The sequence below is a fragment of the Sminthopsis crassicaudata genome, chromosome 3 (assembly GCF_048593235.1).
Source record: "Sminthopsis crassicaudata isolate SCR6 chromosome 3, ASM4859323v1, whole genome shotgun sequence".
In the NCBI taxonomy this organism is placed as follows: Eukaryota; Metazoa; Chordata; class Mammalia; order Dasyuromorphia; family Dasyuridae; genus Sminthopsis; species Sminthopsis crassicaudata.
In genome coordinates, this window is record NC_133619.1 from 568,135,403 (window position 1) to 568,160,928 (window position 25,526).

General features: G+C 36.7%; 2 protein-coding genes across 2 annotated transcripts in view; one reads left to right on the forward strand and one right to left on the reverse strand.

Moving 5' to 3' along the window:
* DLEU7 (deleted in lymphocytic leukemia 7) overlaps positions 1-25,526 on the reverse strand; it is a 63,707-nt gene that overhangs the window by 15,267 nt on the left and 22,914 nt on the right. Inside the window, exon 2 of the mRNA XM_074304778.1 lies at positions 7,953-8,646. Within this exon, the coding sequence (XP_074160879.1) occupies positions 7,953-8,273 (321 nt within the window). The 5' untranslated portion in view covers positions 8,274-8,646. The remainder of the gene's footprint in view (positions 1-7,952; positions 8,647-25,526) is intronic.
* Positions 11,947-25,526, forward strand: part of RNASEH2B (ribonuclease H2 subunit B) — a 168,577-nt gene continuing 154,997 nt past the window's right edge. The window contains exon 1 of the mRNA XM_074304776.1: positions 11,947-12,039. Coding sequence (XP_074160877.1) covers positions 12,021-12,039 — 19 coding nt within the window. The 5' untranslated portion in view covers positions 11,947-12,020. The remainder of the gene's footprint in view (positions 12,040-25,526) is intronic.

Sequence of the window (25,526 nt, forward strand, 5' to 3'; positions counted from 1 at the left end):
GCTGATGTACAACGAAAGCGAAAACCTCCGCCTTCCTTAGCCCGCTCTCTCACAAATACGGCTCTGGCACGTTTATTAGGGATGAGAAAAGTATTACCAAGAGAAGTTCTTATGAAATGGTTTTAAGGCCTCCTCTATCTTTTACTGTGAGTCATTTAAGTCAAATCCGATTTCCACGACCACATGTGGGGTTTGCTTGACAAAAATACCGGCGTGGTTGGTCGTTTCCTTCTCCAGCCCATCTCACAAAGGAGAAAACTGAGGCAAAGAGAACTAACGGGCTGCCCAGAGCCACCGCCTGTAAATGTCTTATGAAGCGCAGCCTTCCTGATTCTAAGCCTAGGGCTCTATGCACTGGGCCACCTAACTGCCCCAATGACTCCTCCCTTACCCACAGTTAGATGTCACCTGGGGGCAGCTAGGTGGCCCGAGCACCAGCCCTGAATTCAGGAGGACCCGAGTTCAAATCTGGTCTCAGACACTTAACACTTCCTAGCTGTGTGACCCTGGCCAAGTCACTTACCCCAGCCTCAGATTAAAAAAAAAAAAAGATTTGTCACCAAGGCAATTAAAAAAAAAAAAAAAAAAACCCTTCTGGATGGCCTCTAACTTTGAAAATCCCTAGCAAATAGGCTGACGAGTTACTAATTAAATTAGTTTTCCTTTTTCCTTCTTGGATCTGGGTCTTTCATTAGCATGCTGTGGCGAGACATGCCTGCTACCAATACCTGGTCTGCATCTCAGGAGTCTCAGGGGAGTTTACCTAGAACACTGAGAGTTAAATGACTTGGTTTGACTCACACAGCCATTAATGTGTCAGCTACAGGCCCTCCACCTAGATCTCCCTGATTCTAAGCCAAGCTTTCTATTTCCAGGGCCAAAAGAATTTTGTTTGCATTAAAAATAAAAATAAAAATAATTACAATGAATAATTACCTACACTGGGAAGTATCCAGAAAGGCTTCATAGAAGTGGAAAATGAACTGGGCTTTAAAAGACCAAATAGGAATCCAATAGGAAAGAACTAGAAAGCCATTTTAGCCAATGGGGACAGAATGAGAAAAAGTATGAAGTCAGAGAAACCTTTTTCACCGATAAATAACTCCTTCTGAGGAAATGTGTTTGAATTTGTTTTAGAGAGGGAAAGGAATAGAGCCTCAGTAGCAAAAGGCATAACAGAAGAGAGGCCAGGAGATACGATGAATGCTGCCAGACTGGTGCTCTGCCCTCCAAAGGAGAAAATGCTATTTCCACTTTTTTTTTTTTTTTTGCTCTTTGCTTTCATTTTTTTTTTTTCATTTTTTCCTTTTTATCTCTTTTTAAATCTGATTTTTCTAGCATACTATAATAATTGTGGAAATATATATAGAAGAATTGCACTTGTTTAAAATATTACTTGCCATCTAGGGGAAGGCATGGGGGGAAGGAAAGGAAAAAATTGCAACAAAGTTTTGCAGAGGTGAGCATTGAAAATTATCTATACATATGTTTTGAAAATAAAAAGTTATAATTTTAAGGAAAAGAAAAAATGAGATAGAGGAAAAATAATTAGGAAGGATTTGGGCCTGAGAAATCTATCCACTCTGTGAGCATCATCCCTACTAACTGAAAAAGAATTTTTAATCTAGGATCCAAACCTCAGTTTTTTAATTAATATTTTAAATTTTTTAAAATTGGTATTCCAATAATTCTATTTTAACATAATTGATATTAACAGATCTATCAGAACTGGACCCTCGGCTTTCCTAGGGTTTAGGAAAAAGTTGTACCTCTGACACTGGTGCCCCGTGCCAAATTTGCAGTCATCAGTTATTCTGCCCCTACTTTACAGGTGCAAGAAAATTATGAATCAAGTAGTCTCGGTGTTACTAACAGAAACTGTCTCCCTGATCCAGAAACATGGCTCATTATTTCCTCCTAAAAAAAAAACCCTATTTTATAGCCCTGGTGCTACATATTAGGCTCCTGTTTCAAAAAGCTCCAAGTTACTGGAAGTGTCTATTAGCAAGGGCAAATAGTGGTAAGAATCTCCTAAGGGGCCAGGGATATTAAATGCATCCTTCCTCTTCCAAGGGCAGAGCAGTTCTGAGGCACTGGAGATGGAAGAGCACAGTAAAAGGGAGAGCTCTGAAAGTAGGAAAGAATGACAAAAGCCAAGAGCCAGGAAAGATATTTAGCATTCAACAGGTCACAATGATCCTCCCTCAGCTGTAAAAGAAAGCCTTGGACTGACGTGCTTCAAGGAGCTGCAAACTGAGCCCATGGTCAAATCGACATTACAGGCTTGTAGGCCCTGGCTTGTGTCAAAAACCCTGTCAGAGGATCCTTGTTTCCCATTTTCCCCTCAATATAAACACACAGTACTAAGCTTTTGGGGTTCAGAGTACCACTAAAAAGGGAAAAAAAAAACCTCTAGGGTCAAAATTCACTCATGCACAAGAACGAATGGTTCATATTTCTCTTTCAAAAGCACTTTACTAAAGACATTTGCTACAACTCTGTAGATAGGACATGCATTATCTCCAACAACCAATGACAGGGCTATTTCAAAGTAAGATGGTTAATCGGTATTAAGACCAAATTCTTAGGGACCCATATGTGCAAAAAATGTTTGTGGCAGACCTTTTTGCAGTGGCTAGAAGGTAGAAACTGAGTGGATGCCCATCAGCTGGAGAATGGCAGAATAAATTATGGTATATTAATTTTATGGAATATTATTGTTATGTAAGAAATGACCAACAGGATGAATACAGAGAGACTTGGAGAGACTTATATGAACTGATGCTGAGTGAAATGAGCAGAACCAGTAGATCATTATACCCAGCAACAATACTATACAAGGATCAATTCTGATGGACGTGGCTCTCTTCAACAATGAGATGATTCAAACTGATTCCAATTGTTCAATAATGAAGAGAATTAGCTACACCCAGAGAGGGAACTAAGAGAAATGAGTGTGGACCATAACATAACATTTCCACAACTGTTGGTATTTGCTTGCATTTTTGTTTTCCTTCTCAGGTTTGTTTTTTGTTTGTTTGTTTGTTTTGTTTTGTTTTGTTTTGTTTTTCTACTTCTTTTTAGCTCCAATCTTTCTCGAGCAGCAAGATAACTGTATAAATTTATATATACATATGTTGTATTTAACATGTATTTTAACACATTTAACATATATTGGACTACCTACCTTCTAAGGGAGGGGTGGGGGGAAAGAAAGGAAAAATTGGAACAGAAAGTTTTGCAAGGGCCACTGTTGAAAAATTATTCAGGCATATGTTTTGTAAATAACAAGCTATAATAATAAAAAAAACTAAATTCTTTTCACCCTTCCCTAAAATCTTTCCTTTATACCATCTTCCCTGATAAAGAGAGGAATCAACACCAAAGCTAGTGAAGTAGATCTTCTATATTCATGATTTCAATCAATCTACTGCACTCTGAGATGTATAATTTTACTTTCCCAGACTGTAAACTGGCCAGTAGAATGATCTCCAGCTTCAGCTCATATCCTGTGTTCCCTTAAATAAAAATATGACTTCATGTGTATCATGTTTCTTGCTTTCTCTATGAGTGAGAGAGAAGGTAAAGGAAGGAAGAGCATTTAGAAAAAAAATTGATGTTTTAAATATATAAATAATAGTAGGGAAATATTGGAAGGCGTGATCTTCAATGACTGGCTAACAGCTAACAGAAAAACAAAACAAAACACCATCATACTAAGAAGAAAGAATTGCCAATGCTGCGTTATATGCTGGCCATTATCAAAGAGTCATTGTGTTTGCTGGAGAAAAATAGTTGCCCCTTTATCTATACGTTTTCCCTCAACCTCTACCTTTTTTGCTGATGTTAAAAATACAATTATTTTTTGATCCAGCAGTATTACTACTGGGCTTTTATCTCAAAGAGATTATAAATGAGGGAAAGGGACCCACATGTGCAAACATGTTTGTGGCAGCCCTTTTTGTAGAGGCAATAAACTTGAAACTAAGTGGATGCCCATCAACAGGAGAATGGCTGAATAACTGATGATATATGAATGTTATTGTTCTATAAGAAATGATCAGCAGGATGATTTCAGAAAGGCCTGGAGAGACTTAACATGAACTGATGCTGAGTGAAGTGAGCAGAACCAGGAGATCATTATATATGGCAACAAGATTAAGTGATGATCAACTGTGATTGGCTTGGCTCTTTTCAACAATGAGATGAATCAAGGCAATTCCAATAAACTTGGGATGGAGACAGCCATCAGAACCCAGAGATATTGGATGTGGATCAAAGAATAGTATTTTCAGATTTTTCCCTCCTCTTGGCCCGATATTTTTTATACAACAAAGCAAATATGGAAATATGTTTAGAAGGATTACACATATTTAATTTATAGCAGATTACTTGCTGTCTGTAAGAGGAGGGAGGTAGCATAGCAAGGGAGAAAAATTTGGAACACAAAGTCTTATAATAACAAATGTTGAAAACTATCTGCATGTATTTGGAAAATAAAACACTTGTGAAAAAAAAAATTTAAATACCCCTGATAACAAATTAGAATATCTAAACCATGCTAATTGTAATGGGATCAAGACTCCATCTGGGAATCTCTTAATTGAATGTGGAGATTTTGATTTATGATCAATTTATTATGATTTATTATCAATAAATGTTTGAAGATTTATATACTTTCACATCTCAAGTCACATAAAAATTTTTCAGACAAAAAGGAGTCATCGATAGAAAAAGTTTAAGAAGCCCCAGACTGGAGCATGAATGGAGAGAAGTTGAAAAAGCAACATTAACTTGGGTCAAAACAGTATCAGTCTTTGGGGTAAAGGAAGATTGCATTTGAGATACATTATAATGAAACTACATGAGGAGCTTTAGACTCTTGATATTCAAAATAAAACACTTAAGAATTAAGGAATCAATAGCTGAAATATTAATATAAAGTATTAAAGTGTTATTTTAACAGAAGTTTTATATATATATGTGTGTGTGTGTATATATATATATATACAAATTATGTTTTTTTCCTATCTACTTTCTTTTCTGTACTTGCAGACTCATCTATCAGAACAGAAACTCACTATAAATAAGGATTATGTCATTTTTTTACATTTATACTCCTGGCATGTAGCAGGATTGATCAGATATACTCCTCCATACTGAAATGCCAGTCACCCATCACATAATACACACAGCTCAGTTAACTGCATGTGCCCTTAACAATCCTTTGCCTTTCCAGTTAGCACTGGGCCTGAGACAAGATCTTCTCTGATTTTGTTGTTATTTTATCAATTTTAAAGAACTCCAGATTTCCCTTCTTAGAAATATAACTGTAGAGCATTTCTAGTCTAACCCTCTCATTTATAAAGATGAGGAAACCAAAGTCCAGGGGAATTAGAGCATAGGGTACCAGTATGAGGAAAGCAAGATGGAAAGTTCCTATATCTAAATCTTGGATCTTCCACTTGATAACATGTGACCCTCAAAAAGTTACAACCTCTCTAAACCTTAGTTTTAAGAAAGGTAGCATGGTGCAGTGGATAGAACAAACTGGACCTGGGTTCATATCCTGATTTTAAAACTTACTAACTATAGGACCTGGCCAAGTCATTAAAATATTTTTGTGCCTCAGTTTCCTCATATGTAAAAATCAGGCTGGGCTCAACAGCTTTGGATACCTCTTCCAGCTCCCTATCCTTTGATCCTAAGTGACTTGCTCAACACAGTAATAAAGAAAGGGAAATTCAAACATCTTATCCAACTTTCCTATTTTATACATGAAATACTATACCTTGCTGCCTCTCATTATTTTATCTAATATACAGATCTGGAAACAGAGATTGTTTCCAGATTTAGTGACTTGCTAAATTCAACAAGTCAGTAATAAATGGCAAAGCTGGGCCTCAAATCCAGGTCTTAACTTTTCACACAACACACTGATTGACTCATAACACTTATCTAGGTGTAAGTTTCAATGCAGTTTTTTAAAATTTTATTTTATTTTTAATTTTGGGAACAAAACAATATAGTTTTTAAAAAATATCTATCAGATGACTTAGAGTCACACCTAATATATAATAGCTTTCCTTCTAATATATAAGAACGGAAAACGCTGGGTATTACAAAATTTGTCTCCTACTATCATTTAGCTTCTTGTTTCCAAACATATTTAAAAAGTCCTTTGGACACTGTTTGACCACCAAGACTCTAGAAGCAATACTGCAGCTAGAAGATGCCTTGGAAATTATTTTATTTTATTTTATCTGAATTTTATGTGTAGGATAACCAAAGATATCTCCTTGTTATGTCGCTGCTCTGCCAATCGGCGGTATTTGGTTAAGCAGTTTGCAACCTTAAGAGGGAACAGGTGCCATACAAATATAAGCTCTTTTACTTAGCAAGCATTTAATATTAATATTCACACTTCAACACTTTTGGCTTAACCCTTCTCAGCCTGCTCAGTAAGTGTCCAGATTATTGACTCAGTAGTCCTCTAAACCCCCTGGCAACCCAGAATAGTAGTGAAAATAAATGTAATTCATGGGTGTGAAAAAACTTTAAACATATAAAGATAATTTAGTGCGGAAAACAGTCAGGTGATTTACTAATCCCACCTGGACCACAGGAAGGCATTTATTAAATCACAGAATGCTGAAGCTGAAAGGGGCCTTTGAGACCAAAGGCCAACTTGTATCCTGGAAAATGAGGAAACTGAGGCAAAATGAAAGGAAACCTCTTGTCCAAGGTTACACACAGTTTAAATTATGAAACCAAAATCTGAACCAAGCTTCCTTTCCAACCCATCAAAAAAATTAATTCCTGGTATACAGGAAGTGCCAAATAAATGTTTTTAATATATTAAGGGGATGGCCTAACTGTTTTCACGTCCAAAAGCATATAGTGGAGGTGCTGATTTCCAAATCTGAACCCAAGGCCATTTCCTATTTACCAGAAAAGTAAGTATTTTATAAAATTTTAATTATAATAATTTTAAAGACTAGGGCTATTTTCATACCCAGAAGCATACAGCAATGGTGTAGATTTCAAATTCTGAATCCAGGGCTCTTTCCAATCCATCACAAAAGTAAGTGTTTGGTGCCCAGCAAATGCCATATAAAAGGTACAATATATAATAATTATCATTATTATTGACTCAGTGGTTATTAAATGATGGGATCAGCCAAGTGTTTTCATACCCAGAAGCACAAAGGAGGATGACTTCAAAGTTTGAAGCCAGAGAGCCCCTTTCCAATTCACCAGAAAATTAAGTACTTTACAAATGTTAGTTAATTACTATCAAGCTTGAAGTCTGGCTGTTTTCATATTCAGATGCATATAGCCGAGATGCCACTTTCAAAATTAAAATTCAGGGCCCTTCCTAATCCACCACAAAATTAAGTGCCTGACACAAAGCAAAAACTATGTAAATTAATTATTGTTATTATTAAAGGTCCTTTCCAAGCCACCACAAAACTGAGTATATTTTAAGCACTATACAAATGTTGATATTAACATTATGATTAGCTTGGCCAACGGTTTTCATAAGCAGCAGCACAGCGGTGATTTGCAGCCAGACGGTAAAAAAGCAACAAGAACAAATGGGATCACTTCCCCTCTGCTCCGACTTCCAGCAGGAAAAGGAGGATGTCCTCTCGCCTCCAGGACCCACAAGCACACGCGTGCACACACACAAGCGGGCACATGCACACCTACTCTCGCTTTCCCCGTGCATCGTCACTTGCAGGATGCTTTTGCAATGCACTGTTCCAAACCTGCCACTGCCCTCCTTCCCCACGGTGGCTTATCCCCACTAACACTCGCGCCGCCCCTCGGTTCTGGCCAACCCCGCGTAGGGTCCGGGGTGAGAGGTCAGGGCTAACCCTGGGGCCCAGCAGTGGATTACCCCGCGCTGGGGGGCGGCGGGAAACGGGTGGGGGGCGGGGGGAACTTACTTTCAAGTAGATGGGGAAGCCCAGTTCCTGATGCAAGGGTTTCAGGATGGTCTGCTCCACCCGGATAAGCTGCGAAGTGGACTCGACGACGCGGCCCAGCGAACACTGACCGCAGTCCCCCGCACCTTCCGCCTTCGCCACGGCCGGGCCCCCGCCCTTTTCTCCAGTCTCTCTGGGGCCTGCCTGCCCCGGGGCTGCGGACACTTGCTGGGAGTAAAGCAGGTCGTCCTCTTCGTCCCTCTGTTGCTGCAAGAGCCGTAGGGTCTGCAGGGCCACTATCTGGTGACTGATAGCGACCTGGAGGCTCCCAGTGGGGGCCATGGCTGCCCGGGGGGTTTTCTGCCCTATTCCTCGCGCAGGTGAGGAATGAGAGAGAGCAGGAGCGGGTGATTGAGGTCAACAGGGTCACATTTTCCGCCAGTTCCCTTGCCTCCCGCCTCTACTCCCCGGGAGCGCTTCTTTTCTCGCTGCGTGGGGCCGCGGCCCCGCCCCCCTCGACCTGTAATCAATGACTTGTTGGTTTCAGCTCCGGTACGGAGCCCTGAAAGCGGTCCGGAGTCCGCTCGTGCCATTCGGAGCGTTTCTTTCCTCCCTTTTTCATAAGAAACCGGTTGGGTGGGGCCCCTTTATTATCTCTGCACGTACTTGGGAATGCGAAAAGAAAAGCTTCTCTTTGGGGGGAGTCCGTACGGCCCTGTGGAGGATAAAATAGAGCGCCAAAGGGACTGAGTGTGAAAGGCCCGAAGGGAAACTCCAAGAAGCCTATCTGGAAATCTACACCAAAAAGCTATCATTTCTCCCCTAGCTACGGCGGCTCTTCCCCCCCACCCCCACCCCCGGGAACTGTTTGCAGCAATGCAACATTGCAGCAGTTTGTTTGCAATAGGATTTTCACTTGTTCTCCTCCTGTGCTTCTTGCTGCATTTGCACCTGAAAGCCGGATTGCGAGGCTTTCTGGAGGAAAAAAAGGGAAAAAAAGTAAGTTTGAGGAGGAAAGAAGTTGAAAATCAGAGAGAGGAAAGAGTCGCACCTGAACTAACTCGAGAAGGAGCATTCCTGGTACCGCAGAGTAAGCCAGGGGATCCTATATGTTTTTGTAAGAAGCTCCCACAGGACTTAAGACAGCAACATTTGATGCTAAATCCATTTCTATGCTGTGAACCCGGGGGCAGCTGTACAAATATTTGCTGTTTTTAATTAAGTCTAACATTGCTACTTCCTTGATTTAAGTTAGGTTAAAAGATTGGCAATTTTATGCTTTGGTAGACGAAGCAAACCGGCGGTGTGCTGTATTGGTGCTTAAAAAAGAACAGAAAATAAGAAGGAATAGAAGTGGAGCCCCAACTCAAGGTTCCCTGGCTCCCTGTTTTCTTTTCCTCCCTCCTCCCCCCACCACAGCTTAAGTGTTCAATTTAGAAAAGGGCCTTAATGGTCTTTGCTTGGAATAATTTTATCTAAACTTGCAGCTTGCTCCCAAATTAAATTTTAAGGCATGTTTTTCATGTTCTTTGAAAAGGCCAAGACCGTTTCTTTGATCAGGGTTGTCGGCTCACATTACCATTTTAATCACATCACTGCAAAAGTCCCTTCTTGTTCAGCAGAATTAAGCTGGATAGATTCCGATTTGCTGACTGTGATTACAGGGCAGTTATCTTTCACTGGATCTGTATTTGCAAAGCCACAATTTTGTCTATGGCACATCCTAAGGACCAGATTGTGCATGTAGCAGTTTTCAGAGGAGTAGCACAAAATGTTTCAAAGTAGTTAATTAGTCCCTACAATAAGAACCATGTGTGTAGTTTACAATCCCCTCCAGGCACAGCAAAGCTGGAGTAAAAAAAATTGGGGTTCAAAAATTTAAAAAATGGGATGAGCAGATTTAAAGCTTCGTGGAAGGCAAAACTTAATTTAAAAAAAAATTCAGAGCTGTCAAAAGTGGAAGGTTTTCACCCATTACTGGGAGGTTTTCTAACAGTCCACTAGATTTCTTATAGATGTTCATGGTTAGGTGTTAGTTGGGCCAAGTGACCCTTGAGGAGGTTTCCAAACCTCAATTTATGTAAGTAAAGGAAGAGAAACTGGAAAAGCCAGAAAACAAGATCTCGAGTTTCCAATAGGAAAGATGACTTAGCCTTTGGGGGAAAAAATAATAGTGGTCTCAAATAGGATCTGAAGACAGTTCTGAGCTGAAAAAGCCCAGATTAATGAGTGTAATCAATCTAGAGAGACTGCCATTTAATATAAGGGAGGCAGCTGTGGTGTACTGTAACAGAGAAATCAAGTTGGCATTAACCACATACTAGCTATGTAATATTGGCCAGTCAATTAGTCTCTGCGAGCCTCCGTTTTCTCATCTGGAGTGGGGAGTAGGGATGATAATTATTCTGCTATTTCTGTTGCCTGGTTATTATGAGGATAGCCCTTTGTGAAGTGCTGTACCAGTGTGAGTTATCATCAGGCTGGGTTGTTGAATGCTACAAAGAAACACATTTCTAGCTCACTGAATTAAGGGGCCAAGGTCAGCAGCTCACCAAAAGACAGCACAGAGGGGAAGGATGACTGTGTCCCAAGAAAGGAAGTGTGTTAATGGGTAGTAGCCCAGTGGTCCATGTTAGGAAAGCTTCCAGAGTACTGCTTCTAGAATTACTTTGTGCAGTCCCAGATTACCCTCCCATAAAGCAAAAACTGCTACAGATTACTCTCCATGGGCTATCCCACTAACTTTTAAAAGCTCTGCTTCTAGCATCTAGAAGGAAAGAAAGAGGGATTGTGGGATGGTTGGGAGAAGGAGGAAAGGAATTCCTAGGAGACTGAAAACCGCCCAAAGTAAAACCTATTCCCAGTCATTGGGCAAGTGAATAAAGTGACAAATCCCTGGCTCTCCCAGGTATGGCAAAAGACTTTTCCTCCTGTAATCCGAAGTGATGGTGTATTAACGAAGGGTATTGGGTCTAATATTAAAATTTTAAAGAAATTTATATTACACATGTGATATAGCAGGACATTCTTGCCCTTGGAGCAAATTCAATTGAGTTGGAATGGTCAGTATCACAGTGGTGTAAGTATAGTAGGACTAAAGAATGTCATTCAAAGAAAGGAAGTGGGAGAAGTTTATGGCCCAGACTATTTATTTATCACTTCCACAGAAAGGTAGTGGGAAGAGGAGGGAAGAAAGGTGCAATAGTGACAGGATCCTGAAGTTGCTTGTTATAAAGTAAGACCAATAAGAATTTATTAGGGACCTACCATGTTCCAGCTAGTGTTCTAGGCACTGGACATACAAAACCAAAAATGAAACATTTTATTTGCTCAAGGAATTTTTACTCTATCCACATAAATAACTCTGCAATAGTTTGGCATGGTGGATAGAATCATTCCAGGCATGGAGAAAAGTATAGAGTCTGAAGAATAGGAAGAAGGCTAGTCTAACTATACAATCGGATATGGAAAGAGGGAGATTGGTAAATATCTGGGTACCTAAATACAGATATCATGTATATATATATATGTGTGTGTGTGTGTTTGTATAATATGTATATTTTATATATGTGTATATATAGGTATCTTCCCACATCCTACAGTACATATATATATATATAATTCTATATAATATATTATTTATGTCATACTAATATAGTATATACACTTGTATGACTATTATACTATATACAGCATAGAAATATTTTATATAATAATATATATTATATGTGTGTGACATATACATATATACAATATAATATATGATGTATATGTTACATATAATATGTACTATATAGTATAATATGTATTATAATGTGTACACATTTATAATATATATATATATATATATATATATATATATATATATATATATATATATATATATATATATATATATACACACATGCCAGTATATAATATACAATAAGATTGAGAGGTAAATTGGGGACTGCTTATAAAAGGTTTTAAATGCTGTACAAACAAGTATATCTTTTATCCTAGGCAATACAAGAAGCCATTGGAGTTTATTAAGTAGAAGACCACTTTAGAAAAATGACCTTGGCAACTGTGTAGAAAACAGACTGGAGAATGAGAGGGGAAATTGGAGGTGAGTAAATCAATGAGAAAACTGTTGCAATACTCCGGGTAAGAGGTGATAAGGATCTGAGCTAAATGTATAGAGAAATAGAAATAGACATGTAAAATGTTTTAGAGGACAACTACATCATAACTTGGCAGCTGGTAAGTTATATGAAGTGAAGAAAAATAAGAATTAAAAGATAATGTGAAAATTACAAAGCTGGTTAACTAGAAAAATGGCAGTCTGCTCAAGTGGATTTGGAGTTGAAGAGTAGGAGACAGAATGATGTTTCAAATTGAATATAAAAAGTTTGAGATTGGCCATCAGTGTAATATTTCCCAATAGTCAATTGGTGAAATAGAACTGATGCTTAAGAGTCAAGGAAATAAACATATAAATGCTTATTTTGGTTCAGTCACTAAGCTGAGGTCTAAGGATGCAAAAAAAAAGTCAAAAATAGGATCTTGCACTGATGGACAGACAGCATAAAAAGAGCTATGTACAAACAAGATATAGATGTTTGGTTATGTAGATATAGATATATGATACATACACACACACACCCAACTGGAGATAATCACATTAATCACAAAAGGAAGGAGGATTAAGGGAAATCAGAAAGGGCTGGTAGAAAATGGGACATCTTCTGAGACTGAGGAAACCAGGAGATGTGGAAGAAGAGCATTTTAGGAATGAGCATCAGCCAGTGAAATTTCATGAATTCAAAGAAGTAATATCATATGAGGAATATCAGGAAAGCCAGAGTATCCAGATCAAGAGTGTAAGTAAAGAGAATAAACTGTTTATTAGATATTTTGAGTTAGGCATCTCATTAAACTGAATAAATCAGAGATTGAATTTGTTATCTTTTCTCCTAAACCCTCCCTGTTCTAAGCTGCTCTATGTTTGTCAAGGACACTACCATACTTCCTGTCACCCAGGCTTGCCTTTATTCCTGACCCCCCACTCTCACCCTTTCAAAATGCAATCTGCTTCCAAAACCTTCAGATCTTTCCTCCTTACTCTTGAGAATACCCTCTTCTCTCTTTTGTGGCCTTCATCCCCTCAAACCTGAACTATTTCTTTTTTTTATATTCCTGTGACAGTAAGCAAGCAGATACAGGTTACACACATGCAGTCATGTAAAATGCATTTTCATATTATTAATTTTTTGAAAACAAAACAGAAGAATTGAAGAACAGAAGAAGGAAAGAAAGGGAGAGAGAGAAAGGAAGGAAGGAAGAAAGAAAGAGAAGGAAAGAGAAAATGCTTCAGTCTGTATTCATACACTATGCATTTTTCATCATGAGTCTTTTGGGCCTTGAATCATTGTATTGCTGAGAAGAGCTGTCATCCACAGTTGCTCATCATACAGTATTCTTGTTACTATATTCTACTCATTTCACTCTGCATCAGTTCACATAAGTCTTTCCAGGTTTTTCTGAAATCATCCTGCTCATCATTTTTTATAGCACAATGGTATTCCATCACAATCATATACCACAACTTGTTCAGTCATTTCCCAATTGATGAGCATCCCTCAAATTTTTTACCACCACAAAAAAGATGCTACAAATATTTTTGTACAGATAGGTGTTTAATAAGTGTTTTGTTGACTAATGGACTCTAAAGATAAAAGAACAGTTTCCTAAAAGCCAAGCTCAGTCTAAGAGATAGTATATACATCTGAGAGTCATCTGCATAAAGATGGTAATTCAATCCATGGGAGCTATTGAAATCATCAAATGAGAGCTTATGAAGGGAAGAGAAGAAGGTTCAAGAGAGTTTTGAAATATAATGACAGTAAGGGGACAAGGTTAGACAATTTCTCTCTGAAAAAGAAGCATGGAGAAAATACAGACCTTGGGTATTGATGCCCTGAGACAAGGTTGTCCTGAAATAATTATAGCTATAGAAAGGACAATTTGAAAACTGCATGTGAGTTACCTAAAAGGGGATAAATTCAAGCATTTTTTGTGCTTGGGGGGTCAGCTTTCTCCTGAATATATCTGCTGTCATTAACTGTACCCTAAGATAGTTGAATGAAAAGAAAAACACAACCAATGAGATAGAAGGGGGGAAGTAATTATTACTGCTTCAAATTAGCACTGAGGAAAAGCATGCTTAAAAGGTATGACTAGATGTAAAGATGGAGAGTAAAGCAGAAAATAGAAGAGTCAAGGAAAAATATAAACTCACTAAAATATTTATAGGAGCATTTTTTGTAGTTTTAAAGAAGTCCAAACAAACTAAATGTCTGTCAATTAGGAATTGGCTGAACAAATTGTGGTATGTGAATGTAATGGAAAATTACAATGCTCTAAGAAATAATGAATATGATGAATAGAGAGAGATAAGGGAAGACCAAATTAATTGGTACAATGGAAAATAACTTGAACTAGGAAGACAATATACAAAATGATTACAACAAAATAAATAAACCAAAAAGCAATTGAAATGGAATGTTGTGAAATTACAAAGAATATGCTTGACCCCAAAGAAGATATATCATAAGATGGCTCTTCCTGTTTCTTCTTCATAGGTAGAGGTTTATAGATATAAAACATTTCATATGCCAGATTTCTTTTTGATGCATTGATTGGCTTAATTTAATTTTTCTCTCATCTTTTAAATTTTATTTTTATTCTTTGTTGTAAGGAATGGTTTTTTGGGGCAAGAATGATATAGTCATAAAAGTAAATAATGTTAAAACAAAAAATATTAATGAAATCTCTGAGGGGTAATAAAAATTGAAAAAAAAAAGAATAGATTCAGATCAGAAAAACATAGCAACTAAAACCACAATCATTTTTATTATTTCCACTCTACTATTTTAGTAGGTGATGCTGTCAGAACTGTGGAGCCTTTGTAACCTTGTGAGGGCTTTTATACCTCTTCTTAAGCGAAACACCATCAGCTGAATTGTGAGCTCCATCAGTAGGCCAGCAAGGACTCAGATCAATGCCTGGGTTCCCACTAGTTTTGAAATATACACTGGATTTTGATTTTGGGTACAATTTTGCTGGGAATGTCCCAAATTTGATAATGTTGCATGTTGGTGTTGGAAAATGTATATTTCACAGTCACTTTTTTGAGCACAATTTGTTCAGCCAGTTCCCAATTGATGGACATCTATTTTGTTTGGACTTCTTTGAAATTACAAAACATGCTCCAATAAATATTTTGTTGAGTTTATATTTTTTCTTAACTCTTCTACTTTCTGCTTTACTATCCATCTTTATATCTAGTTGTACCTTTTAAGTATGCTCGATGCTAATTAGTGCTAAAAAAATCCTTAGCCCTCTATCTTAAAACCTTTAGCCAAATAGTGAGTGCCTTGATATTCTAGGCAGTTCCTCACAATGACCTTCATCTCAAAGCCTGCCATATAGTACTTGTGAAGGAAATAGTTTCAGGACAGTTAGTCCAGTATTCATCTCAGAGAGAAGAAGAAACTGTGACTTTAAGAACATGTAACTATGTTTAAAGTCCATGACTTCTGACTCTTGGCTTCACGTGTATTTATTATAACCTCTTCTAGCTAAGGTGAAATAAAATAGATTATTTTATTTACATAATAAATAAATTAATAGATATGGAAAGAAGGAAAAAATTGTTAGTTAACATTCATCTGCTAGTCCAACCCAAGACCATCATTTCTCTGATGTCATATGTTTGCCAATTAATAAATTGGGAACATGGGATGCTGTAAGATGTAAAATAAATACTTACTGTGCACAGAAACCATTTTACTTGGCACTGATAAAACAACACAAAAATATTGCCTCCAATGGAAAATGTCAGGGCTGCCAGAAGATAATTTCAAATTGGACAAAATTGTTCTGATTATTGTAGTTTTAGAATGGTTGAATTTAGCATGCATATCAGAAGTTTTCCAGGTGTTTCAACTTAGCCATGATGCAATTTAATAAAGGTTTGCTAAGTCTCTGCTACATGGAAGGCACTGAACTAGATTAAAGGTACAAAGATAAACAACACAAATCTTGTTCTTGAGGAGTTTGCAATCTAATAATCGGAAAAGATACAGACATAAATCATTAGTGAGAAAGTCAGAGAAATGCTAAATATGAGTTTGGGTAATAAAATCAGAGGAAAGAGATTGCTTTCAGGATGGGAGAGAAGTCTCAAGGTGATATTGGCGCTAGTCATTGTCTTAAAGGAAGGAAAGTTCCTCAATAAAGGGTGACAGGAGTTGGGATGGGGTTCATGAGCACATGCCTAGCAGAGAGAAAGCAAAGACCAGTAAGCAGAAGAGAACATTTTGAGAGTGATAGAATGCAATCCAGGTTGGTTGACTCTATAATTTTGTTTGGCTGACTTTAAATAGGAAGAATTCAGTCTGAGATGGTTAGACAGATAAGTTGAAATTTTCATCCATTTCAATTTTTAATATTATATAACTGTCCAAAGATACCCCCTTAAGGAGGAGAGGATTTTGCTTTGAAGTCTTGCGACATTTCATTGCTCTATGTAGATATAGTCATAGTAAGAAAAGACAATGGAGACTAAAGGGAGAGAATGACATCTGTGTCTTTCCACTCCCTTGCCCCACCACATCCAATGAGCTATCGAGCTTTGTCATTTCTAACTGAAATATTTTTCACATTCCTCCATCTCTACTCACACTGCCATTCACCCTAGTTCAGGCCCTCATCAACTCTCTTGGACTAATGAAATAACTTCCTAATTTCCTGTAATCTCTTTCATTTAGCCAGAAATTATCTACCCTTATCATCTCATTATATCATACTCGAGTGTTGGGATACTGGAGCCAACTGCCAGTGGCTGCTGAGGTCTAACTCAGACCTGTAGAATGGAGCTCTTCATGTGAGAGGATGATGACAGTGCAAGGAGACTGAGGGGCAGTTGTGTTCTCTGACCTCTCTCCTCTTCCTCCTGCCTCCACAAGGACTGCGAAGGCTGCTTTGTAACTCCTTCAGGTGTTATGTTTCACAGATGTGGAGGCTCTTGGAGAATTGACCTGTCCCTTCACTTAGGCATGGTCCTTAACAATTCCCCGTTTTGTGTTTATGGAAGTGTGATTATTTTCCCCCCACAACATGGTCAGTAAGTTGGTGCATTAACTGTTATCTAAGTCCACATGCTAAGGTGTCTGAGTCCGCATGCTAGAGAGTGCAAACAGCACTATAGCAGGTGTTGAAGCTCGTGAGATGTCATGGAGGCAAACTTTCAAACGGAGAAGAGGATTCTAGTCAGACCAGGCATTTAAGTCTCTCATCAGTCTCCTGGCTCTTCTCCCTTTCCTTTCCCATGAGTTACCAAAGGAATTCTGGGAGGATCCTACTCACAAACAGCTCTCGGGCACTGCTGGTTCTTGGTTTCTTGTGATTCTTGTGTCCCACCTTTGAGCACCACTTGTGTATTAATAATTCATATTTATATGGAAAAGAAAATATACAAAATTCTTTTTCCACAATAACCTAAAGGTAGAAAGGGACGGTTTTGTAAGGGTAGGTGTTTAAACCTCCAATTAATGCAATCATATAAGATGCAGACTTTCAATGAACCAAATATAAATCAAAAGACTATAAAGTATTAAGAGTATTAAATATTATCTCTCCCATTCCCCTCCATCCACAATGCCCTCCAGACACATCCCCCTCCATCTATGTCCTCCTCTCCTCTTTTCTCTCTGTCTCTCTCTTTTTCTGTTTCTCTCTCTCTCTCTCTCTCTCTCTCTCTCTCTCTCTCTCTCTCTCTCTCTCTCTCTCTCTCTCTCTCTCTCTCTCTCTCTCTCTCCCTTCTCTGTCTTTATCTGTCTGTTTCTTTGTCTCTGTCCCTCTGTTTCTCTCTCTCCCCCCTCCCCCTTTCTCTTTTCTTTCCCCCAAGAAGTCATTCTGAAAAGAAGAGGTTATCCCTAGGAATAGAGACAGCTTAACCATGGACAACCTGGGCACAGATGGTTACAGAAAGGAGGAAGTAGCTTCAAAGAGAGTGATCTTTTGCACCAGAGGAGAATAGTGACTATAGACTAGGGATGCACTATTGTTTAACTATCTGCTCACCAAAACTGCATGACACATTTTTTCTCCATTACTAAAGTCTACACCAGAGACCATAAGCTGCTGCAAATCTCCCAGTAACAAAACCAGATTCAAACATAATGGGGAAATATGAAAATCAATAAAAATAGAACAAAATTAATTGGTTTTTTCTAAGTCACCAGTGATGTTTCTTTCTTAATTTGATGCTACTTGTTTAAATGATCTACAAAACAATAAATCAAGCCCTGATTTGTAGAATTTGCTGATTTCTGAGGTATAAATGCTAATGCCAAAAATTTAACAGTTGGCTTTGAAATTCAGTATGTGCTGACTCCTGCCTAAACTGGCTCTGAACCCTAAAAAGGCATTTGTTTTCAGAGCCCAAGAGCTGCATCTAAGGGGAATTTAGTGAGCACTTCACAAAAGGGGAAAGTGACTTCTAGCAAGGAAGGAGTTGTGATTTACTCTTTGCCATTTGTGCTTTCCATACTTGTGCCCTCCTTTGCATTAAGTTTGACCCCATTATCCCTAGCAATCTTGTATATGGAAGGGGAGTGTGCACACCCAGTTTGAAGAATGTTTTTATAACTATTCTCATTATACCAGTCCAGGAAATATTTTTTTTCCAAATTTTAATTGTTTGCCTGATTTCTCATGGGGAACATGGGGCTTCTGAGCATGAATACTAGGAATTTTGGCCCTTCAATATTTCCCATAGAACGGGCAATAAAAGTAGCATCTATGATGGAGAAATCTGGCCTACCAAAGTGAGTGGGAATTGGCTAAGTGACCACAAAGGGGTACTACAATACTATCTCACTTCTACAAATTAAGAAATTGAGATACTGATACTTGTATGTATATATGTGTATGTATGTAAATATGTATATATACACATGTATATGTGGCTGTACATATATATTTATACAATAATGTAATTGTACATAGATAGATATAGAAATTCATTTATTTGTTTGTTTGTTTATATATAGTTCCTCCTGTGTAAAATGAACTAGAGAAGGAAATGGCAAACCACTCCAGTGTCTTTGCCAGTGAAAGCCCAAATGGAGTCACAAAGAGTGGACATGACAGAAATGACTGAACAATAGTAACAAACTCTAATGAGATATTGTGACACTCCCCTTAGTTCTGCTGGAGTCCTCTCTGCTTGCATGTTCTACTCAGCACCATTTTCATAGTGTCGATAGGAGAAAAGATTGTTTGGATTGTATCCAGACACTTAAAGACCATTTTCCTATTCCCTTTTTTTTTCCTTGCATCCTCTTTTTTTTTTCTTTCCAAGAAAATTTCTTCTCATGTGCTTCACTGTAAGTCTCCCCTGTCAGTCTTCCCTGAGTGAACAGACGTGAATTTTATCTACCCTCTCATTATGGGAATTATCTGCCTCCCCTACTCCCCTTTGATTTCCCTGAGCCCTTCTCTGTAGCAGTGGTAATGAGAGATGGGCACATGGCTCTTTTGTGTAGTTTCTGATACAAGACCACAACAGGGGGTGCTTCCATGAGGTCCAGATTTCATACTGAGGGATTCAATAGACACCTTTGTAAGTTTCTGGCTCTTAAATGGTGTTTGCACCAAGGGAGAACTAAATAAATCAGTTTTGAAAACTGGATTAGTGCCTCCACACTAGCCCTTGGTGCTAGGAAAACAAGAAAGACTGACAAAAAATGCTTATTTCATTTTTCTCATCTTTTTGATCAGTTTTAATCAAAATATTATTAAGTGCTTGAAAGAGTTATTATCAGGGAAATACATATTTTGTAGAAAAGGAAAGAAATTACTATTTTATTGGAATAGTAAAATGATGTTTAAAAATGTATCATGTAAAATATTTGGAAAAGTTTCTTATTAAAAATTTTTGAAGTTTTCCTCTAGCATCTTCCTCAGTGACCATTTTTTGTTTGCTAATGGACCATGTGAGCCCTTGCAGAGACTAAGATGCCAATCAAAGCTTAATCAGAGAATTGCCGGTATAGCAATCATTGGTTAAAGAAATATGTGAATTGAATGCCTTTCCTGCTGGTACTTCCCATCTGACTGCTAAAACTATAGCCAAAAAAAATTTAGTATTTATATATGCCCTAATTCAACAAATCTATATAACCTGTTGTAAAAGGTAACTCTTAGTGTCTCATTCCTGACTAATGATGGAAAATAAACATTTATTAGTGAAACACCAATTTGAATATTCCATTCTTAATGAATATTTGTTTTAATGCATAATTCTATTTAGGAATTTACTTCAATGAGTCTTTTTAGAATATTTCAGGAACTTTTTTTTTTTTGGCTGAGGCAATTGGGGTTAAGTGACTTGCCCAGGGCCACACAGCTAGGAAGTATGAAGTGTCTGATGCTAGATTTGAACTCAGGTCCTCCTGACTTCAAGGCTGGTGCTCTATCCACTGCACCACCTAGCTGCCCCTCAGGAACTAATTTTAATGAGTTCTGTTTGAAATGATAAGAAACACAGAAGATACAAAACTCAGGTATTGAATATATCTTCAGAGAAACAAGTTTAACAATAAACATGCAGGATTTCCCTATACCAGTCTCAGAAAGAGTTTCTGAGGCAAGACATTATTTAATAATGCTAAGTGAAACCTTGACAAAAGAATTCTCCATTTTCTTTCTTGCTAAAGGAGTACTATATTTCATCATTTCAGAAACTCCTTTCACTAGGGTAGCTTAAAACCAGTCTAAAATGAGTAGTCTCAGATAGTTCCCAGAGGCTTAGAGGGGGAAACCATATGTCCTGTGATCAAATATTAGGTGTCAGAGATAGGATTTGAATTTTCAATTTTCAAGTACAGAATTATTCTATGCCATGAAATGAAGCTTTACCAGTTTTTTGAAAATGTTTCACTATTGTACATATATAAACTAGCATTTACTATGTGCCATAGCATTGGTACATTACAAATATAGTGTCATTTGATCCTTACCAAAACTCTGAGTGCTAAATATTCTCATTATCCCCATTTTCCAATTGAGAATACTGAGTAAACATAGATTAAATGACTTACCTAGGGTGACACAGCTAATAAGTTATTGAGTAAGTTTGAATTCAGATTTTCAACATTCCAGCCCAGTACTCTTATCTATTGTACCACCTAGCTGCTTAAATCTTGAATAATTCAATTTCCCACAATTCATATTTTCCACTTTTTGTAATATTTCTTCCACCCCAACTCAATCCCTAGAAAAGCATTTTACTGTAGATCTTCCCCTACCTCATGAAGGAATAGCATATGAACCTAAGAGGAAACTAGAGAATATGTATTTGCTGAAAAGAATTCAAAATCTCAGAATCCGAGAGTTAGAAGGTAACTCAGAAGACATCTAGTTCAATCCACACAGAGACTCTAATTGTTAGAAAGATTTTGCTGACATCAGCGCTAGATTTCCTTCTTTTGCAACTTCCATTCATTTCTTGGTTCTGTTCTTTGGGTCCAATAGAACAAAAGTGATCCCTAACTATTCTGCTTCCCTTTCCACTCCTCACTCCCGTTTCATTGCTTCTGTCTTCCCCAGACTAACTATACCCGTTTCTTCCAGTGATTCTCTTATGACATGAAACTGAGGCTCTTCACCATACTGGTTGCACTCCTCTGGATGCTCTCCAACTTATCAGTGGCCTTCTTAAGCAGTGGTACCCAGAACTGGACATAATATACTAAACAAAGGCTAGTAAAATGGAACTATCCTCCCCCAATTCCATGTCTCTCCTAAATTCCATCTGAGATGACATTTTCTTTTTGTCTTCCATATTGTACTGATCATTCTTATTGAGTGTTCAGTCCACCAAAATATCCAGATCTTTTTCAAACAAGCTCCTAATCATACCACCTTCATCATATTTTGTGAATTTGACTTTTTGTACCTAAATTAAAAACTTAACATTTATTTCTACTCTTCATTTCATTAGATTCAGCCCATTGTTCTAGCTTATCAAGATCTTTTTTGGATCTGTGTGTTAAAAATCCCAAGACCAAGAACAGATGCCTTAGGAATCTGCAGGAGATAATCTGACATTAAATGAATACTTTTGAGACTGGCTATATAATAAGTTCAGAATCCATTTAATTTAGAGATTATTACCTGGGGCCCATGAACTACCAAGGGGTTCTTGGTCAAATTATAGTTGATTAATGATTTCATGAAAAAAATTGAATTTCTCTTTCAATATAATTGGTTTCTTTTATAATTTTATGTAATTTATTTTATGCTGTTAAATATTCTTCTGAAAATGGCTTCATTGGCTTTACCAGATATCCAATCACTTGGTCAGTCAGGAAACTTTCATTAAGCAGCTTCTATATGCTAGGCACAGTGAGAAACCCTGGAAATACAAATATGAAAAAAAGAAATCCCATGGTCCAAGGAACTTACTATCACTATATAAAAGGGGATAATACCACACTAAAGAAAGCTGAACAATAAGGGGAGGAGAGAGGATACCCAGTGCAAAAAATTAGAGAGTCCAGCCCAAAGGAGAGCATCTGGGGGGGAAGAAAAGTTTAACTTGGAAGTCCTCTTTCAACAAATATTTTTCTAGGAGTTCTTGCTCTTCCCTCATGGCTTCCAATTGGAGGAACCTCAATGAAGATACTGATGAGGTGTGAGTAACAAAGCTAATGTTACTCAAAAGATTTCCTAGTAGTAAGGTTTCCTAGATGCATGGTACAATCCAATCCAAAGATTGGTGGGAACCAACCTGATAGTGAGAAATAATAGCTGAAGGGAAATAAATTTTCAAAGAGTCCCTAATCAAATAATAAAATAAAAAGAATAAGAATAGTATGAAAAAATTTTTTTATCAAAAGCTTTCAAAGGAATTGTAAATTGGGTGGATGCCCATCATTTGGGAAGTAGCTGAATAAGTTATGAAATACAAATGCAATGGAATATTATTATTATTGTATAAAATGATGAACAGATTTATCTTAGGCCTGAAAAGACTTACATGAATTGATGTCTAACTAATCTGATATATTTATACAGTAAACTGAAAGGCATTTATCACAGATATTAACTTTTGGAATTGTAATTAAAACTATTCTGGAACTTAGTTTTCTCATCTATAAAAGAAAGAAATTAGGCTATAGGCCTTTCTAACTCTAAAATTCTCTAATCATAAACTTCTATTATTATTGCCTTAAGATAATAGCTGTTGTTGCCAGTCTTGTTTATTTGGGTACAAGATTTAATGTTATAAAAATAAAAGAAGAGGCAAGTAAAATTGAAAGTAAGAAAGCTATTGAGTTGGTTTTATGAAGAAACTAACAAAATATAAATTTGATTAGAGAAAAGAAAGAAGAAAATAAAAATTTTAGTATCAAAAAATGAAAAGGGTTAACTTTCCACCAATGAAGAGATAATCAAAGCAATGATTAAGAGTTATTTTGCCCAACTATATGCCAGTAAATCTGATAGTCTAAGTGAAATTGATGAAGGCTTACCAAAATATAGATTGTCCAAATTAACAAAGGAGAAAATAAATTACTGAAATAGTCCCATTTTAGAAAGAGAAATTCAACAAGTTATTAATCAACTCTGTAAAAAAAAATTTCCAGGGCCAGATGGATTTACATGTGAATTCTACCAAACATTTAAAGGACAATCAATTCTAATACTAGGAAAATAGGAAAAGAAGGAATCCTACCAAATTCCTTTTATGACATAGATATGCTGATACCAAAACCAGGTAGCATAAAAACAGAGAAAGAAAATTATAGACCAATTGCTCTAATGAATATTGATGCAAAAATCTTAAGTAAATGCTATTAGCAAAGAAATTATGACAAGTTATCCCCAGGATAATTCACCATGATCATGTTAGGAATGCAGGACTGGTTGAAAATTAGGGAAAATGTTAGGACAATTGACTATATCAATAATCAAACTAACAAAAATCATGATTACCTTAATAAATGCAGAAAAAGCATTTGACAAAATCTAACACCCATTCCTATTAAAAACACTAGAGATCATAGGAATAAATGGAGTTTTCTTTAAAATGCTAAATAGCATCTATTTAAAACCATCAGCAAGCATCAAATATAATGGGGATAAATTGGAACCATTCCCAATAAGATCAGGTATGCAACAAAGTTTTCCACCATTATCATTCAATATTATGTTATTATTATAATTCAACATTTATTTAAAACATTAGCTTTAACAATGAAAAAGAAATTAAAAGAATTAGAAAATGAGAAAACCAAATTATCACTCTTTGCAGATGATATGATGGTATACATAGAAAATCAACTGAAAAACTACTAGAAACAATTCACAACTTTAGCAAAGTTGCAGGATATAAAATAAATCCCCATAAATCATCAAATTTTTAAATGTTACCAACAAAGTCTAGAAAGAAAAAGATACAAAGAAAAATATCCATTTAAAATAACTATAGATATTAAAAAATATTTGGGAGTCTATCTGCCAAGGCAAAGTCAGGAACTATATGAATACAATAACAAAACACTTTCCACACAAAATTAGATCTAATCAATTAGAAAAACATCAAGCACTCATGGGAAGCTGAGCTAATATAATAAAAAGTACAATACTACCTAAATTAATCTACTTATTTAGTGCCATACCAAACTCCTAAGCAATTATAACAAAGTTTATCTGAAAGAACAAAAGATCAAGCACTTCAAGGCAATTAATGAAAAAAGTGCAAATGAAGGTAGCCTAGCTGTACTAGACTTAAAACTATATGATAAAGTAGCAATCATTAAAACCATTTGGTAATGGCTAAGAAATAGATTAGTCGATCAGTGGAATAGGTTAGGTTCATAGAAGAAAATAATCAATGATGAGCAATCTAGTGTTTGACAAACCCAAAGACCCCAGCTTCTGGGATAAGAACTCACTATTTGACAAAAATTGCTGGAAAATTTGGAAATTAGTAGACCTAACACCTTATATCAAGATAAGATCAAAATGGATTCATGATTTAAACATAAAGAGTGATACTATAAGCAAATTAGAAGAACAAAGTATAATTTACCTCAGATTTGTGGAGAAAGAAGGAATTTGTGACCAAAGAAAAACAGGACTCATAATTGAACACCAAATAGATTATTTTGATTATATTAAAAAGTTTTTGTACAAATAAAACTAATGCAGACAAGAATAAAAGGGAAGCAATAAACTGGGGGAAATTTTACATCCAAGGGTTATGATAAAGGCCTCATTTCTAAAATATTAATAGAATTAACTCAAATTTACAAAATTCAAGCCATTCTCTAATTGATAAATGCTCAAAGGATATGAACAATTTTCAGATGAAGAAATTGAAACCATTTCTAGTCATATGAAAAAATGCTCTAAATCACTATTGATCAGAGAAATGCAAATAAAGAGAACTCTGAGGTACCACTATACACCTCAGATTGGCTAAGATGATAGGAAAAGATAATGATGAATATTGGAGGGGATATAGGAAAACTGGGA